Source organism: Telopea speciosissima, chromosome 1 (assembly GCF_018873765.1).
Source record: "Telopea speciosissima isolate NSW1024214 ecotype Mountain lineage chromosome 1, Tspe_v1, whole genome shotgun sequence".
Lineage (NCBI taxonomy): Eukaryota > Viridiplantae > Streptophyta > Magnoliopsida > Proteales > Proteaceae > Telopea > Telopea speciosissima.
The window spans coordinates 67,752,283-67,769,712 of NC_057916.1; the positions used below are offsets into that span (position 1 = coordinate 67,752,283).

Genomic DNA, 17,430 nt, shown 5'->3' on the forward strand with positions numbered 1-17,430 from the left:
GGGTTAGCTTTCTAATGCGCAACATCGGAAGTCATTTGATTAGAGCCGATTCGAGTTTAGAAGAAGAAGAAGAGAGAAAAATCAAGCATAGGGACAGAACGGTAATTTTGGAGAATCAAGAATCTTTCAAAAGATATCGGATATTGGGCTCATATTGTCTGGAATTTAAAATGGTGTAACATTAATTCTCGGGTTAGTTCCATCTGGACCTAGGATAAAAAGATATAGCCCAAAAACGATTCTTAATAAAGTTGGAATTTAGGATAAATAAATATAATAAAAAAAAAAAAATGAGAAAAATATCTTTTCTCTCTGATCTTTCTCCTAACTCTCTCGGATTCTCTCGAATTGTATTTCTTTTATTTTGGTAATTTCGATTTCTATATCTTCTCTCTCCCACTTCCTCTTAAATTGCCTCATCTCTCCTATCTCCTTCCCATCTCCCTTTCACGAGCTCTCTCCCCCATATAAAACCCATCTTGACCGCACTCCAGCTGCTCTCTCCCTTCAGTCCTTCGTTTTTTCTTTTTCAATTTTAATTTTCTATTCTAGAATGATAATAGCAGCAGTAGTGCCGTTCCTCTTCGTTATACCCGATCTTTCATCCTCTTCTTTTTATTTTTAGTTTTTAGATCTTATGTAATTAGGTTATCATATGTAATTTTATTTTTTTAGAATCATTGTTAGGATAAATTTTATTTCCCCATCCCTTCGATCATATGTGTAATCTTCATTATACACTTTGGTAATTTGTTCTTCAATATTGGATGCGGCTTCAAGTGATGGGATTCAAGTGACGGAATCATCTTCATTGGAGTTATTCGAATCAGCTAAGTTCTTCTTCTTATAAATTTTAGTTTTAATAATTTCTATGTCTTTTTCTCCATCAATCCTTTCTTCCCTCTTCATTGCTTTCATGGCTAGCTAAACCTCTCCTTTTGGGAGTGGGTGAAACCATGAGAGAAGGAAGAATTGATGGCTAGCATTGTCTATGTGATTAATGAACATGATCAATATTGGACTTACGATGGATGACCGCCCACAGCTTGTATGTCATTCCAAGGGGAACTATATACAGGTTCGTTAGCCGTATCCATTGTGACACCATTATGTTCATGTATTTTTTTTTTTTTTGTTTACATTGTATGTTGTATGAGCACTGTTTTCATAGGATATGTTAGCCGTATATGAGCCGTGCCGCATATCTTATAGACTTAGGCCGTATGCATGCTTTGCCCTAATATGCTAGTCATTGATCTGCCCTAATTCTCATGGTGGAACTCATTCCCAAGTGACTTTCTTATTTTTAATTCATCCATTACCTTAGTGGTTGCCCTAGTTTCTATTTTTAATTTGTTATCTTTGGTAATTTAGTTGCTTCTATATTTGCTAGTTTCCATAATTGGTAGTTTCTATATATAGACTGTTTCCATATTTGGTAAGTTGTACACTTCGCGTTAATTAAAAGTGGAAATTTATTCAAGGTTGACCTCCTCGTGTTCGACCCGTAGCTACGATTGACCCGTACGCTTGCGGTTATTATTTTAAACTCAAACAAGTTTTTGGCGCCGTTGCCGGGGAGGTGACGCTTGTTTAGTTTCTAATTTTAATTGATTCGTAGTGTTTTCAATAAATAAATAAATAAATAAATAAAAAAATTTTAAAATCCAAAAGAAAAAAAAAAAGAACTTTGTGCTTTAAATTTCGGATTGTGGCTTTTGTATGCTTGTTTGGGAGAGGAATTTTAAGAATCGGATAGAACGAGTTGAGATTCCAACTATGGGTGAGGAAGGAGAGAGGCAACCTATGACCCTTAGGGACCGCTTTTATCCCGCACGGGCTGCACAACCCTCATGCATTCGCTTACCCGCCGCCCAAGGAAACAATTATGAGCTTAAATCTAATTTCATTTGTATGTTGCCCCACTTTCATGGGATAGCTAACGAAGATGCATATTTGTTTCTTAGGGAGTTTGAGGAGGTATGTGTGCTCATTAAGATGCAACAATTGACTGATGATGCGGTTAAGTTGAGATTCATCCCCTTTGCACTTAAGGATCAAGCTAAAAAGTGGCTCTATGGTTTGCCTAGAGACTCAATAACTACATGGGATCAATTTATAGTTGTCTTCCTAAAGAAGTTCTTTCCCTTGCATAAGACCAATAGGATTAGGAATGATATTCTGCAGTTCAGACACAGGCCAAACGAATCCTTCTCTAAATTCATGGAGAGATTCAACAACCTTCTTCAAGAGTGTCCTCACCATGGCCTAGATACTTGGCATCTGTGCCAAATCATCTATGAGGGTATAGATTATCAAACCAAGCAGTTGGTGGAATCCATGTGCCCAACTGGATTCACATCATTCACCGATGAAAATCAAGCTTGGGAGTTTTTGGTTGACTTAGCGGACAAGACCAGAGAGTGGGAATCCACTCAAGAAAATGAAAACTCCGGTGAGGGATTTTTGGTAGAGGGAACTGTAGCCAAAGAGGCTCAGTTGGACAGTCTTATTACAAGACTAGAAGCCATAATGACCAAGGGACCTTCCCCGATAAATCAGGTTTATCAGACCGCCCCTTTGTGTACTGGATACCAATCCTCATCACATGTGATGGATGAGTGCCCTAATCGGTCTAGTGGGCATGGAATCTATGAGAGTGTGCATGTAATGAACAATCCTTATAGTGGAACCTATGATCCTGGGTGGAGAAATCACCCTAACTTCTCATGGAACCAAGGCCCCAATCAAGTTGGTTCATCTACATTCCAGCCTCCAATCCAAGGTCAGTTTGCTCCCCAGCAGATTAACCCTAGATTTGTCTCCCCTCCCAATAATCTAACCCCAATGATAAATCAGCAACCACCTAAATTTTTGAAAAATAGCGATGAGTCTACCAGGTTAAATTCCCTTGAGAACAGTATGGAGCTCCTCATGAGCACGTTCCTAACCAGCCAACATAACATGGAGAGGCAAATCTCTCAACTGGCCAATACTCTCCATGAAAGGGAAAAGGGTAAGGTGGCGAGTCAACCAGATCCGAACCCTGGGACCTCTATGCCTTATCCACCTCACACTCAGTTGAACTCTATCCATCAGAGTCCACACCACTCAGCACCCTCTAGTCAATGTAATGTCATATATGCTCTGAGGAGTGGACGTGAGAACCAACAAGAGGCTCCAATTCAACCAACTCCTTTAACTTCACGAGCCTCCTATTGATGTCTTGTGAATGTTCTCCATCCATCACCCATTGTAAGTGCCCCACATGACCCTCCCATAGTTGTGAATGACCAGCCCCTTGTCCAAGGTTCATCTGATGAACCTATAATGATTAGTGAAGAGAAACATGAAGAGCCACCTGAGAAGAATTATGTCTCTAAGGCTCCATTTTCCAATAGGCTTAAAAGTAACAAGAATGATGCAATAACTGAAAAAGTTTTAAATGTCTTCAAAAGTGTGCAAGTTAACATCCCTCTTTTAGATGCTATTTCCCAGGTACCTACCTATGCAAAGGTCCTCAAGGACTTGTGTACTCAGAAAAGAAAAATCAATGTACCTAAGAAAGTCTTCCTGACTGCCAATGTGAGCTCCGTTCTGTCACAACAGATAGTGGCTAAGTATAAGGATCCTGGTTGTCCAACTATCTCATGTATGATTGGTAACACTAGAATTGACCATGCCCTTCTTGATCTAGGAGCTAGTGTCAATTTATTGCCATATTCAATGTACCAACAATTAGGGTTAGGAGACCTTAAGCCTACATCTGTCACATTACAATTGGCAGATAGATCAGTCAAGACTCCCAAGGGAGTAATTGAGGATGTGTTATTAAAGGTTGGGGAATTTCTTTTTCCCGTGGATTTCATAGTCCTAGATACCCAACCTGTGACCAATATCAAAGGTCAAATCCCAATTATCCTTGGTAGACCTTTCTTAGCTACTAGCAATGCTCTGATCAATTGTAGAAATGGTCTGATGAGGCTGTCTTTTGGGAATGCATCTCGTGATTTTAATGTCTTTCGATTGGGAAAGCAACCATGCTTAGATGAAGACGTGCATCTAATTTTTGAATCACCTGATTTGGTTACAACTGCTCTTAACACATGTATTAATCAATGTCTAAAGGATTTGCCTCAATCCAAGTATGGGGGAGAGCCTTCTAAATTGTGGACCAAGCCACCACCTGTTGAGCCAGATGGTAATCTGTCTACTTCTCTTCCCAAGTCACCACCAGTGGAACCACCTGAAAAGGAACAAGAGGTGTTGTCCCAACAACACAATGGAGGCTCTGTAATATTTGATCCAGGTAAGGGTACACACTCTACAATCTCTAGCACATCTTTTAATTCCTCTCTCATGCCACTTTCTTCACCACATTCTTACGAGGTCATGGATTTCCATGCACCTCCTTATTTTGAGCCACCATGATCATATCCGGTACGCCCCCTCTTCTTTGTCCTTATTTTTATTTTTTTTTCATGCATTGAGGACACTGCATCATTTAAGTATGGGGGGATTTCATTGAATTGTAGTCTTTACTTTGGTTTGAGAGCGAGTGTGTAGCCTCTTTAGTTTACTTTTCTGAAAGACTTTGAGAGCATCCAAAATACCCTACACTTTGAAGTAATAAAAAATTTCGCACTGAGGAGGGAATTGAAATATACCGATCAAAGGGATTTTAAATTCTTTGAAAGTACACTGTCTACTGAGAGAGTTGATTTTGTTAGTCATCCTATTTACACGAGTTTTGGCTAGGTGTTAAGGTTGAACCATTATATACTTGCATGATATAGCTGATTGCCAAGAAAAAAAAAATTTATTTACTCTTTGATCCAGTCTTGGCTTGTAGCCTATTTGGTTTGAGTAAGTAAGCCCGAGGGGTGTTTTACACCTAATTCCTTAAAGCTGTCTGGTTTGAGAGTAATTGGCCTAAAGCTCGCTACAAGAGCCACCTAGAAAGCTTAAGAAGTCAAGACATTGCACGGATTGGAGTAATGTGTGCTGAAAAAAAAAAAAAAAAAAAGAAGTTTGAACTCATATTGCATCAATGTCTAAAGCCACAATATGGCAATCAAATGATATATGCACTGAGAATCTATTCCAACACTACTTAGTAACTTGGGTGTCTGGTGCAAGCCTTGCATGTCATTCAAGCCAATTGTAGTGGAGGGACATTTGAGTTCAATACTTGGAAAAATATGGCAAGTAAAATCAAAATGAAATTGAAATTGTGCATGTGTTTAAAGGTTCTACCAAGGTTCCGAGCTGAAATCTTTTGTAGCCTAGATGACCTACTCGATCTAATCTCAAGGAAAAACAGTGTGACTCACCCTACCCCAAACCTCTCTAAGTTAGATGTATGACAGTTCTCCAACTCAGAGTGGGATAATAAAGTTCAAGTGTGGGGGAACATCTAGAAAATCTCAAAGTAAATTATCTTGGGGCTGCACTCTTTATCTTGGCCATAGTATGGATTTACAAATTAAATTTTGTGTATATTCACTGCAAACACTCACGAGACACAACTCGTCCACTAGGGGTAACCTAGGGGTTTAAAGGCTTATTGCACGTGCTAAGTGCAACCGTGATTCCTACGAAAGTGAGTTAGGTTCTTTTTGTATTCTAGGTTAGTTTGGCTTTTTGCTTTACTCGAGGACGAGCAAAGTCTAAGTGTGGGGGAATCTGATGAGCACATTTATGTGTGAAATCTTAGGATATAAAGCATTCATTTTACCACATTGAACAGCGCTACTCGGGTACTTTTTATCATTTTTCAGGTTTAGGGGCATTTTGGTCAAAGTGGAGAATACATGTCTAATTGGACCGCCAAACGCCAGATTACGAGGTTGAAGACTTCAGTCGGGTTAGCTTTCTAATGCGCAACATCGGAAGTCATTTGATTAGAGCCGATTCGAGTTTAGAAGAAGAAGAAGAGAGAAAAATCAAGCATAGGGACATAACGGTAATTTTGGAGAATCAAGAATCTTTCAAAAGATATCGGATATTGGGCTCATATTGTCTGGAATTTAAAATGGTGTAACTTTAATTCTCGGGTTAGTTCCATCTGGACCTAGGATAAAAAGATATAGCCCAAAAACGATTCTTAATGAAGTTGGAATTTAGGATAAATAAATATAATAAAAAAAAAAATGAGAAAAATATCTTTTCTCTCTAATCTTTCTCCTAACTCTCTCGGATTCTCTCGGATTGTATTTCTTTTATTTTGGTAAATTCGATTTCTATATCTTCTCTCTCCCACTTCCTCTTAAATTGCCTCATCTCTCCTATCTCCTTCCCATCTTCCTTTCACGAGCTCTCTCCCCCATATAAAATCCATCTTGACCGCACTCCAGCTGCTCTCTCCCTTCAGTCCTTCGTTTTTTCTTTTTCAGTTTTAATTTTCTATTCTAGAATGATAATAGCAGCAGTAGTGCCGTTCCTCTTCGTTATACCCGATCTTTCATCCTCTTCTTTTTATTTTTAGTTTTTAGATCTTATGTAATTAAGTTATCATATGTAATTTTATTTTTTTAGAATCATTGTTAGGATAAATTTTATTTCCCCATCCCTTCGATCATATGTGTAATCTTCATTATACACTTTGGTAATTTGTTCTTCAATATTGGATGCGGCTTCAAGTGATGGGATTCAAGTGACGGAATCATCTTCATTGGAGTTATTCGAATCAGCTAAGTTCTTCTTCTTATAAATTTTAGTTTTAATAATTTCTATGTCTTTTTCTCCATCAATCCTTTCTTCCCTCTTCATTGCTTTCATGGCTAGCTAAACCTCTCCTTTTGGGAGTGGGTGAAACCATGAGAGAAGGAAGAATTGATGGCTAGCATTGTCTATGTGATTAATGAACATGATCAATATTGGACTTACGATGGATGACCGCCCACAGCTTGTATGTCATTCCAAGGGGAACTATATACATGTTCGTTAGCCGTATCCATTGTGACACCATTATGTTCATGTATTTTTTTTTTTGTTTACATTGTATGTTGTATGAGCACTGTTTTCATAGGATATGTTAGCCGTATAGGAGCAGTGCCGCATATCTTATAGACTTAGGCCGTATGCATGCTTTGCCCTAATATGCTAGTCATTGATCTGCCCTAATTCTCATGGTGGAACTCATTCCCAAGTGACTTTCTTATTTTTAATTCATCCATTACCTTAGTGGTTGCCCTAGTTTCTATTTTTAATTTGTTATCTTTGGTAATTTAGTTGCTTCTATATTTGCTAGTTTCCATAATTGGTAGTTTCTATATATAGACTGTTTCCATATTTGGTAAGTTGTACACTTCGCGTTAATTAAAAGTGGAAATTTATTCAAGGTTGACCTCCTCGTGTTCGACCCGTAGCTACGATTGACCCGTACGCTTGCGGTTATTATTTTAAACTCAAACACACAACATAACCTTCAGGTTGCTTAATGTATATTTCTTCTACCAAGTCGCCATTTAGAAACGTTGTTTTCACGTCCATTTGGTGTATAACCAAATTATACATAGACGCAACAGCCATCATTACTCGTATAGTAGTTATTCTTGCTACTGGAGCAAATGTGTCAAAGTAATCTATGTTCTTCTTTTGTCTAAAGCCTTTTACTACTAACCGGGCTTTAAATTTATTTAGTGATCCATCTGGTTTCAATTTCTTTCGAAATATCCACTTAGTGTCCAACACTTTGAAACCTTTAGGTAAGTCAACTAATATCCATGTGTGATTGGCTAAAATGGAATCTAGTTCACTTTTGATTGCCTCTTTCCAAAACACGGCATCTAAAGATGTCACCGCTTCTTTATACGATAAATGATCATTGTCTAAAAGATAGACAACCCAATCACCATCCGAAAAAGTAGCTTTCTTTTGCCTTTTACTTTTTCGTAATTGACTTGAATCACTAGATATAGGTTCAATATTCTTTGACACTTCTTGTCCAAAATATGATACACTACTATCAACCTTACTTTCTAATAGGTTAGACTTAAGTGGAAATACATTCTCAAAGAATTCTGCATCCCTTGACTCAATGAAGTCATTTTCTTCAAACACATCATTTATGGTTTTAATAACCATAAATCGATATGCAGTACTGTGAGCTGCATATCCAACAAAAACACAATCACATGTCTTTGGTCCTAGTTTCTTTTTCTTTGGTTCTGGTATAGCCACTTTGGCTAGACAACCCCATACCCTTAAATGCTTTATGGTAGGTTTTCTTCCATACCATAATTCAAAGGGTAACAATCCGGTTTTCTTGTGCGGAACTCTATTTAAAATGTAACATGCCGATAACATGGCATCCCCCCACATGTCTAGGGGTAACCCTGAGCTTATGAGCATTGAATTCATCATTTCCTTCAATGTTCGATTCTTCCTTTCTGCCACCCCATTAGACTCAAAGTTGATAAGGGGCGGTGGTCTCATGAATAATACCATAGTCCTCACAAACCGAGAAAGATTAGAGTATTCGCACTCTATCGGTTCTAAGCCTTTTCACTTTTCTCCCTAATTGATTTTCCACCTCGCCTTTATAGGATATAAAAGCATTACTTGCTTCATCCTTGGACTTAAGAAGGTAAACCATGGTAAATCTAGAGTGGTCATCTATGAATGTAACAACATATTTTTTACCTCCTCTAGATTCAAGTGACTTATAGTCACAAAGATCACTATGCACCAAATCGAGAAGGCCACTTTGTCGTTCCATTGACCTATGTAGTCTTTTAGTGAATTTTGCCTCCACACATGTGGGGCACTTTGTCAATGGTTGCTTAATATGATTGTCTATTGAGCCTTTCTTATGCATATAAGAAATATAAGATGCATTGCAGTGACCTAATCTACCATGCCATAAATCATAATAATCAATAAAGTAAGCAGAAGAAGCACTAGGCTTTTCTTTTATTATCTCAGAAACACTTAGTACAAATAAACCATCGCTAAGATACCCCTTGCCCACAAATACATCATTTTTCAGAACTACAAGCTTGTCAAACTCAAAAAGTAACTTCATTCCTGCCTTGTTGAGAAGCGGCCCTGAAATAAGATTGCGTCTTATTTTCGGCACATGCAGCACATTGTCCAAAACAAGTGTCTTTCCTGAAGAGAGCTTCAAAGTAATTTTTCCTTTGCCGATAACCTTGGTTGACTGAGAGTTGCCCATATAGACCTTATCATCTAAAATAGAATAACTCAAAAAAGAGTTTCGGTCCCCATAGATGTGCCTCGTAGCACCTATGTCTATTATCCAGTCATTTGGTTTTTCAACCAAAAATACTTCGGTTATCATCGCTGCAAAGACTTCCTCTTCAGCAAGATTGACTTTTGCCTTATTTGGCAAAACCTTCTTCTTGTTCCTGCAGTCTTTCTTGAAGTGACCCGGCTTGCCGCACATGAAGCAATTTCCTTTCTTCCTCTTTGAGTTTGAATTTTTCTGAATAGGATTGCCTTTCCTCTTAAGATTTGGTTTCTTCTCTGTTTCCACCAGATTGGCATTGGATCGATTGTATCCAATGGGCTTTTCACCTTTGTCTTTAATGGGGTTCCGTTCCTCTATTTTGATGCGAACTACCACCTGATCAAAAGACCAGTCCTTCCTCTTGTGTTTCATAGTAGTTTTGAAATCCTTCCAAGAGTTAGGTAGTTTATCAATTAAAGAACTTGTGACAAAGAGATCTGGTAAAATCATGTTCTCTTTAGCCAAATTCCCAACCATAACCTGGAATCTGTCTACTTGAGAAGAGATGGTTTCACCTTCAGTCATCTGGAAGTTCAGAAAATTTGACACCACATATTTCTTTAAGCCAGCATCTTCCAGAGTATATTTGTTGACCAAAGCATTCCAAATCATGTAGGCATGATCAAAGGAATTGTAAACATTATACAATTCATTCGATAGAGCATTCAGAATCCTGTTCTTGCATTGAAAGTCTGCTTCGATCCAAGCAACCCTCTTCATATCAAGATCAATATCCTCACTGTCTGGAGGCTTGGGATCAGTCAATGCAAACACCACCCCTATTTGCGTTACTGCAAATAGCATCATCTGCTTCCACCGTTAAAAATTCTGCCCGGCGAACTGTACTATCTTATCAAATTCTGAGACTATTCTCAGTTTCTACATACTCGGTTGTATGGTAGCAACAGTATTTTGGGCAGCGGCAGCAGTAGGTGGAAGGTCCACAGTAGCAGTAGTATCCACAGTATTATTCCCAGCCATAGTCTTACACAGAAAATAAGCCAAATAAGGTCTAAATCCTTAAGATTGTTATACTAGGCATATACTGTAAGACAAAGCAGATATACATAAATAGAGAAATACCTGTTATCGCACACTAGTTGCAGAGTGAAACGAACCAGAAAGGAAGAAGCACGGACAACCGAGTTGAGTCGTATCTGAAAGATACTTTCCTTAAGGATTTAGATGCCCCCTCTTCTGCAACGGGGCTGACCTTGCACCATACCCTCCAAGATAAATACAACTCCTAAACGTATAGGTTGCAGAACCTAATACGAGTACCAAGGATACCAAACAGCTATACCACCCTCTTATTACTTAAACGAAAATACAATAAGTATCTGTCTCTGGAATGGACTGTTGCAGGGACAATACGTTTCTGTTGTCTATCTCAAATGCAGGCATGACATGGTGTATATATATAATGCTGGAGTACCCTTTCATGAAGGGATACATCCGTATGAATACAGGTGATATACGTACATTAAAACTCCTATAAGGTTTTGCCCACACCCACACCCTGACCCCGATCCTGACCCCGACCTCGGCCATGGCCCGGCTCGGCGCGCGCGCTTCAAAAGCACCCCAAGGACCCCCCACACACTAGAGAGTAGGGTGTCTTCCTCTCCAAAAGGCTCACACCTTAAGGAAACAATCCTATATATATACCCCTCAAGTAACTCTCCCACAACCAATGTGGGACTATTCTTGAGCTCAATTCTAGCCTCTTGCACACAAGAGAGTACAACCAATTTCAAACAAAATAGAGGAGGGAAACAAAAGAGGAGGGAATGAAACAAAACACAATTTTGAAACTTTGACACACACTTGAAAAAGTGCTTTTTGAAACAAGTGTTTTGACCCAAAAGTGCTTCTATAAAATAATAATACAACATGAAGTCAACAACCTAATTAAATTGATGATTTTAGAGAGTCCCACGAATGATTTGATGGCATGATGATTCATATCTTCTTACATAGGAGAAAAATGTAGGATAGGAGCGCCACCCTTAAACTCACTCCTAAACCGTTGATTCCTTATATTAATTCCTGATCGTTCAATCATTTTGCGCTGTTCAAATAACTTGGTTTCGATCCACATTGGATCCAACTACTTTCTGCCCAGCTTGACTGCTCTTTCTCCATCAAGATCCAAGGGAGTTCCTTTGATTTTTTCCAATCTCCAAGAGGACTTCGACAAGGGTGTCCCCTTAGTCAATAGCTCTTCCTTCTTACTATGGAATGTTTTTCTAGACTGTTGCAGACGTATAGGGATATAAATCTCTTCAAAAGTATCAAAATTTCTAGAGCTGCACCGGTAATCACCCATCTTTCTTTTTGCGGATGATATGCTCTCTGCCGTGCAACTTTAGAGGATGTCCACACCCTGAAAGCTATATATCCTTAATCTTTTAGAATCCCTATCCGGCCAACAAATAAACCTGTCTTAGTTGCAATACACCCATCTCTCTTAAAAAAGAAATCCGTAAGACCCTCAAGATCGGTGAGATGAGTGCTGAATCCAAGCATCTGGGCACTCCTCTTTTCCCTAATTGGTCAAAGACCAAATGCCTTGCTCCTATCTTTAACTGAGTTAAGACCAAATTATCTCACTGGAAATGCAATTTTCTATCTCAAGCAGGACGACTGACCCTCATTAAATCCGTACTCCACTCAATACCCACCTTCCACATGTCATGTTTCCTCTTCCCTAAATCCTTTTGCGCCAAACTCGATTCTATCAGTTCTGCCTTCTGGAATGGCCGGGCCTTAAATAACAAGGGTGTCTCCCTTATTTCTTGGAGTTCCATTTGTCAACGTATGAAGCTGGGAGGCCTGGGCATACCATCACATTGGGACCATAACCGGGCCCTCATCCTTAAATTGACATGGAGATTGGTTACCGAACCCAACTTACTCTGGGCAAAATTGCTTAAGAGTAAATACTTTCCCACCTCATCCCTCCTAAATCCTCAAACTAGACTGGCTCCAGGATCGTGGACTTGGAATGGTAGTCGGAATGTACTCCCCACCTTCAGGAAAATGATATGTTGGCACATTGGGGATGGGTCAAAAATTCATATCTGGAAAGATCCTTGGATTCCAACAGCCTCCTTCATCACCCTAAATCAAGTTGTACAAGAAAATTTTAAGTTTCGGTCTGTGAGTGATTTAATCACCCACAGATCTTGGAACACCCCGCTCATCAATTTCCTTTTTCCACAAGCCATTAGTAAATGTATTCTCTCATTACCCATCTCACTTCATCCCCTCACTGATCATCTATTCTCTCCCTTTTCTAAAACCGGTCACCTTACCACTAAAAAAATTGCTGCCACACTCTCCTCCCCAAATACCTCAAATACCCCCCTTCATTCATCATTATGGCTCAAAATCTGGAGGCTAAAGGTTCATTCGAAATTTGAACTCTTCTTATGGAGAATTTTCCATGATGGTATTCCCACCAAATCCAAACTCTTTTGGAAAGACCAAAGCCTTGATTGTTGCCCCTTTTATAAGGTGAGCTCTGAATCTCCTTGGCACCTGTTCTTATCGTGTAGCCTCTCAAAAAGAATTTGGGCTGCAGGCCCTCTGGGGATACGAACTGAAAATCTTACCGGGAACTCCATTATGGAGGCCTTCTCCAACTTATTGGCACCTTCCTGTGGTTGCAAACAAGATGAAAATCGAATCTTAAGCATTGCTAGCATTACTCTCTATTTCCTATGGCTACATCGGAACCAAGTAATTTTCGAAAATCATCCTATCAACCCTCACAATATTATGCTCAACGTTGACAGATGGATAAAAGGCTGCAACCTTCTCCCTTCAACTGAGCCCAGCTACATCCAACAACCATCTACCACTTCCATACCTACTTCCACACCTGATTTCTTCTCCCAATCCTTTTACCTAAACCTGGATACTAAGGACACTTGTGTCATTATCTCGGCTGGCAGCTATTGCAAGTCCTCCTCCTTTGGCAGATGGGGTTTTTTACTTATTCATAACTTCTTCTATGAACTGTGGATTTGTAGGCTCAGCACAAGAAGCGGAACTTCGAGGACTCCAAGATGGGATCGAAAAGTCACTTTCATTGGAATGCAAAGAACTGATCATTTGGACTGATTCTCAAGAAATCAAGAACTGGCTGACCACCCCGGAAGAATCTCCTTGGCCCTGGGAAGTCTTCACTTGGTTATTTATATCTCCTCTTTTATTGCTACCTTTAAGTCTATAACAGTCATAAAACAACCTAGAACTTATATCCATCCTGTTTGATAAGATAGCTAGATATGCTATAATTAACAACTTCAATTCGGATTGTTTGACAACCATTGTAAATATTATGTTTAATCAGTAATATTAAGTTCTTTCTTCACCAAAAAAAAAATAAAAAGTGGAGATCAGACCTCACCGGTAACTTATTCGCTAATGACACTGAACAAACGGCTAGAAAAAGGAATCGGAAGCAAATCGGAGGATTGGCGAGATCCCGCCTCTTAGGTTTTCACTTTTTGACGCAGCCCTGGACCTGGACCATGAAGTAGTAACTGCCACCTCACACCCCAAGGCTCTTCGAAGGTCGGCCCAAGTCAGGGAGAAGCGTGCCAACCATGGTCAGCCCCTGCAAAGATTGCCCATGCATTTCTTATCTTCCCTATATTTTCTTTAAGGAAAGAAGTTGCAACTAAGAGAGGGAAGATTTGGAATGACCTCAATTTCTAAATAAATTATTACTAAATAAATAAAAGATCAATCAACCATCTAGCATATTGGACTGATTGAGGACTGGATGGAAGGTTGGATTTCTAAGAGAGAGTACATGGGGGTTGATTGAAGAAAAGATCGGATTCTGATATGGGTTGATTGAAGTATTTTTGGCTGATTGAGGATTAGAGATTAGAATCTTTTCTTTTCTTTCTTTTTTCCCTATTCATACTCAGCTCTAGTCTATATATATAATCCTCCATGATTGAATGAAGGCAGATTATGAAGTTTAATGAAAATTGCTCAAGCTTGAGCCTGAACTTGATTGGAGTTCTTGCAAGTCCTTTTCTTCTTTGTTCGATTGATTAACTCACTTCTCCCGATCCCGGCTTCCATCAAGGCTGCACCACTTTTCACCCCAAAATAATCTAACCGGCTGTGGGAGGTAATACCAAAAATAATTAAAATAAACATGTTATATTTTTAATGGTGAAGATTCAATTTTAGAGATTCAAGGCCCTAGCTGATGCCTTTGCTGAATTGATTTGGCTTGAGACTCTCTTTAATGAACTAGGCTTCCGCTCCGTTCCTCTCCGATTTTATGGTGTGACAACATTGGGGCTACCTATCTCTCCGCAAACCTGGCCGATGTTCCATGCGAGGACGAAACATGTGGAGATTGATAAACTAGGTGAGTCTCCAAGGTCGTTTTCTAAACCAGATTTGTCATTACAATTTTGACCATAATCACTTGTATGGATTTTCCATTTGTTGTGCTATGAACTCAATCTTGTTGGCCCATAATGAAGATGACTTCAAATACCCCAAATATTTCTTGTACCAAACTTTTGCTTTTCCTGAACTTACTAACTATATGTATGACATGCAACAAGCCACCATTTGCCTAATCTAAGAGTACCCTTTTTAAAATTACCATACTGCCCCTATCACTTTACGCCTATTATAGCCCAGTGTGAGAACTGGAAGACATAACAAGCAAGCCAAAACAGGTTATGTTTTATTTTTCATATAGACTAAGCAACAATATGTAATACAAATAAGAGAATTGGAAGATTATTCAAATCTTGAATTGCTTGTCAACCAAGAGTCTTTGTCCAGACAATTCCATTCTCATTAATCCAATGACAGGCTTCAATTTGGCCTGGACCAAAACCTAGCAGCTTAAAAGCAAGATGATTTGAATTCCAAGTTGATGTGTCATAGTGGCATGCCATGATCACATGATTCACTTTCTTCTGAGCATGTATAACAACTGCATATACTTTTACTTTCTGTAAAACATGGCAATAATAGATTTGAAATGGGAATGGTTGGCTATGACATAAGGCTGGTGATTCAGAAAGATTTCCATATATGAGTTTCGCAGCTCCAATTGTGACATTCTCATATGATCCTTCAACGCTTTCAGTACTCCATATGTGTAAATAATGCCCTAATTCCTCGACGACGAAATCGACGAGATCCTCTGCAGAAGTCACACAAGTCCTCTTCTCACCTTGAATGGGGCTCTTGTCACATATCTTGAGAGTGTCTTGAATATATTCATCCATGTTTGATTCATCTACCACACCAAAAAGCTTCTTTAATTCCTCAATCCGGGCAAAGGTAAAAGGGATTTTTGATGCCAGAGATCGCGGCAAGAATGATTTATATGACATTGGGTCCCTTAGATCAGGGATGGGCATGACACTTCCCTCTTTCACCATTGACTTCCGGAAATATGGCAATCCCCCTTGGCTGGCAACCGAAAGGGGTATTTCATTTGGAAAATTATATTTCAGTTTGGCTTCATTCCATTGGGCTATTGGTGGCAAGGTTTTGCTATCAGTTGTCTTCTTCACAAGTGCATTTGTAGAACAAGCAACATTAGCCTGCTTACAAAATGAGCGCAGGTGGGTAGCCAATTCATTTTTCTCCATAATTTTCATAAACACTACCTCTTGATGGGGTTTTAATGAAGAAGCCTTTGCAGCTAACCAGTGTGGAGGGTATGGAAGACCAATATGCTCTTTCCAATATTGTATGAAGGCATTTTCAGCTTGAGAACCCTACAATTTCATGGGAAAATTTTAACAAGATAAAATATGAACAAGCAATACCAAGTTTGAAATTAATGGAAAACGGAAAAGTATCATTTTTCTTACACTAAAGTATGCTACTGTCACAAGTCCAAGCAACAGAATGGGATGTGTAGTCATGGTGGCATTGAAACAGAGATTGCAATGAGTTTGTCTTCGCCTTTGTAAGAATGAGTTGGGTTTGTTGGATGGAGAGGGCCGGGGTGTTTGAATTTATAGAAGGAAAATTTCTGTATAGTGCAAAAATAAAATAAAAGGCGGGGTGGGGGAGAGGATTTTCATCCTCTCCAGTGTGGCCTAGTGCACCATACTTAAGAATCCAACTGTGAAAACATGGGTGGTGGAGACTTTTTATCCTTTCAAATGTTGGGTGGACGGTTGGATTCTTAAGTGTGGTACACGGGGCAGTGCACCGCACTTGAGAGGATAAATTTCCAGGAGGGAGTTTTCGTCGATCCCCTCCCTATAAATGGCTATAATTGAGTACTCAAAGTTGTAGAATATGACTTGTGAGGAGATAATATTCTCTTATACCATGGATCAACCCCCAAACTTCCAAGTGCTTCAAAGGTGATGCGTGAGGATATCAATATCGCTATAGAACAATTTTTTGCCCATCAGGTTTTTTTTTAAAATTTTTTTTAGGAGGGGAATGGATCTGTAGTTTTATCTCTATGGATTATTGATTTGTTTAGCTGATTTTCCTTCATTCACGTTGAATGAGAATCTATTCACTGCATGAGTTCAGATGCATGGGTATCAAGAGGGTATTTTGAGAAACATACTAAAACCTTATAGGGATTGTGAACTCTAGGATGGTAAGTACAAATAAAACAGAAGAAAAGTCAAATTGGTTTAAATCAATTTGTTTTATTGGGCGAAAGGGTCCAATACAACTAAACTAGTTTTTGCCACATGGAATTATGATGTGGTAATTCCAACAAAACAACAACAACAACCATAACCTTATCTCAACTAAATGGGGTCGACTACATGGATTTGAAGAGGCTGTGACAGTAAAAGAAACAAGAGAAGTAGAAGAGAGTAAAAACCTAAAAGGAGTGAAAGGAAGTAAAAAAAAAAATACGGTCACCAAAGGAAAATGTCTAAGCAGTAGTCAAAGCAGCACCTCAGGAACATCCCCCTATAAGGGGTCGGCTACACGGGACGTCCTTGTCCTCCAAACGACTCTATCCGCGGTCATATTAGGGTCAAGCCTTGTTAAATGCATATCCTTTCTTACTACTTCTCCAGTAGTCATTTTTAGGCCTACCCCTACCTCTTTTAGCTCCTTCAAATTGAATCTAGTCACTCCTATTTACTGGTGCATCCATGGATCTCCATTGGACATGACCATACCATCTCAAG

At 39.1% G+C, this 17,430-nt stretch overlaps 1 protein-coding gene across 1 annotated transcript in view; it reads right to left on the reverse strand.

Annotated features, from left to right (window-relative positions):
- Positions 1-16,193, reverse strand: part of LOC122672921 (polygalacturonase-1 non-catalytic subunit beta-like) — a 30,575-nt gene extending 14,382 nt beyond the window's left edge. Inside the window, exon 1 of the mRNA XM_043870428.1 lies at positions 16,129-16,193. Within this exon, the coding sequence (XP_043726363.1) occupies positions 16,129-16,182 (54 nt within the window). The 5' untranslated portion in view covers positions 16,183-16,193. The remainder of the gene's footprint in view (positions 1-16,128) is intronic.
- Between the last annotated feature and the right edge of the window lie 1,237 nt (positions 16,194-17,430).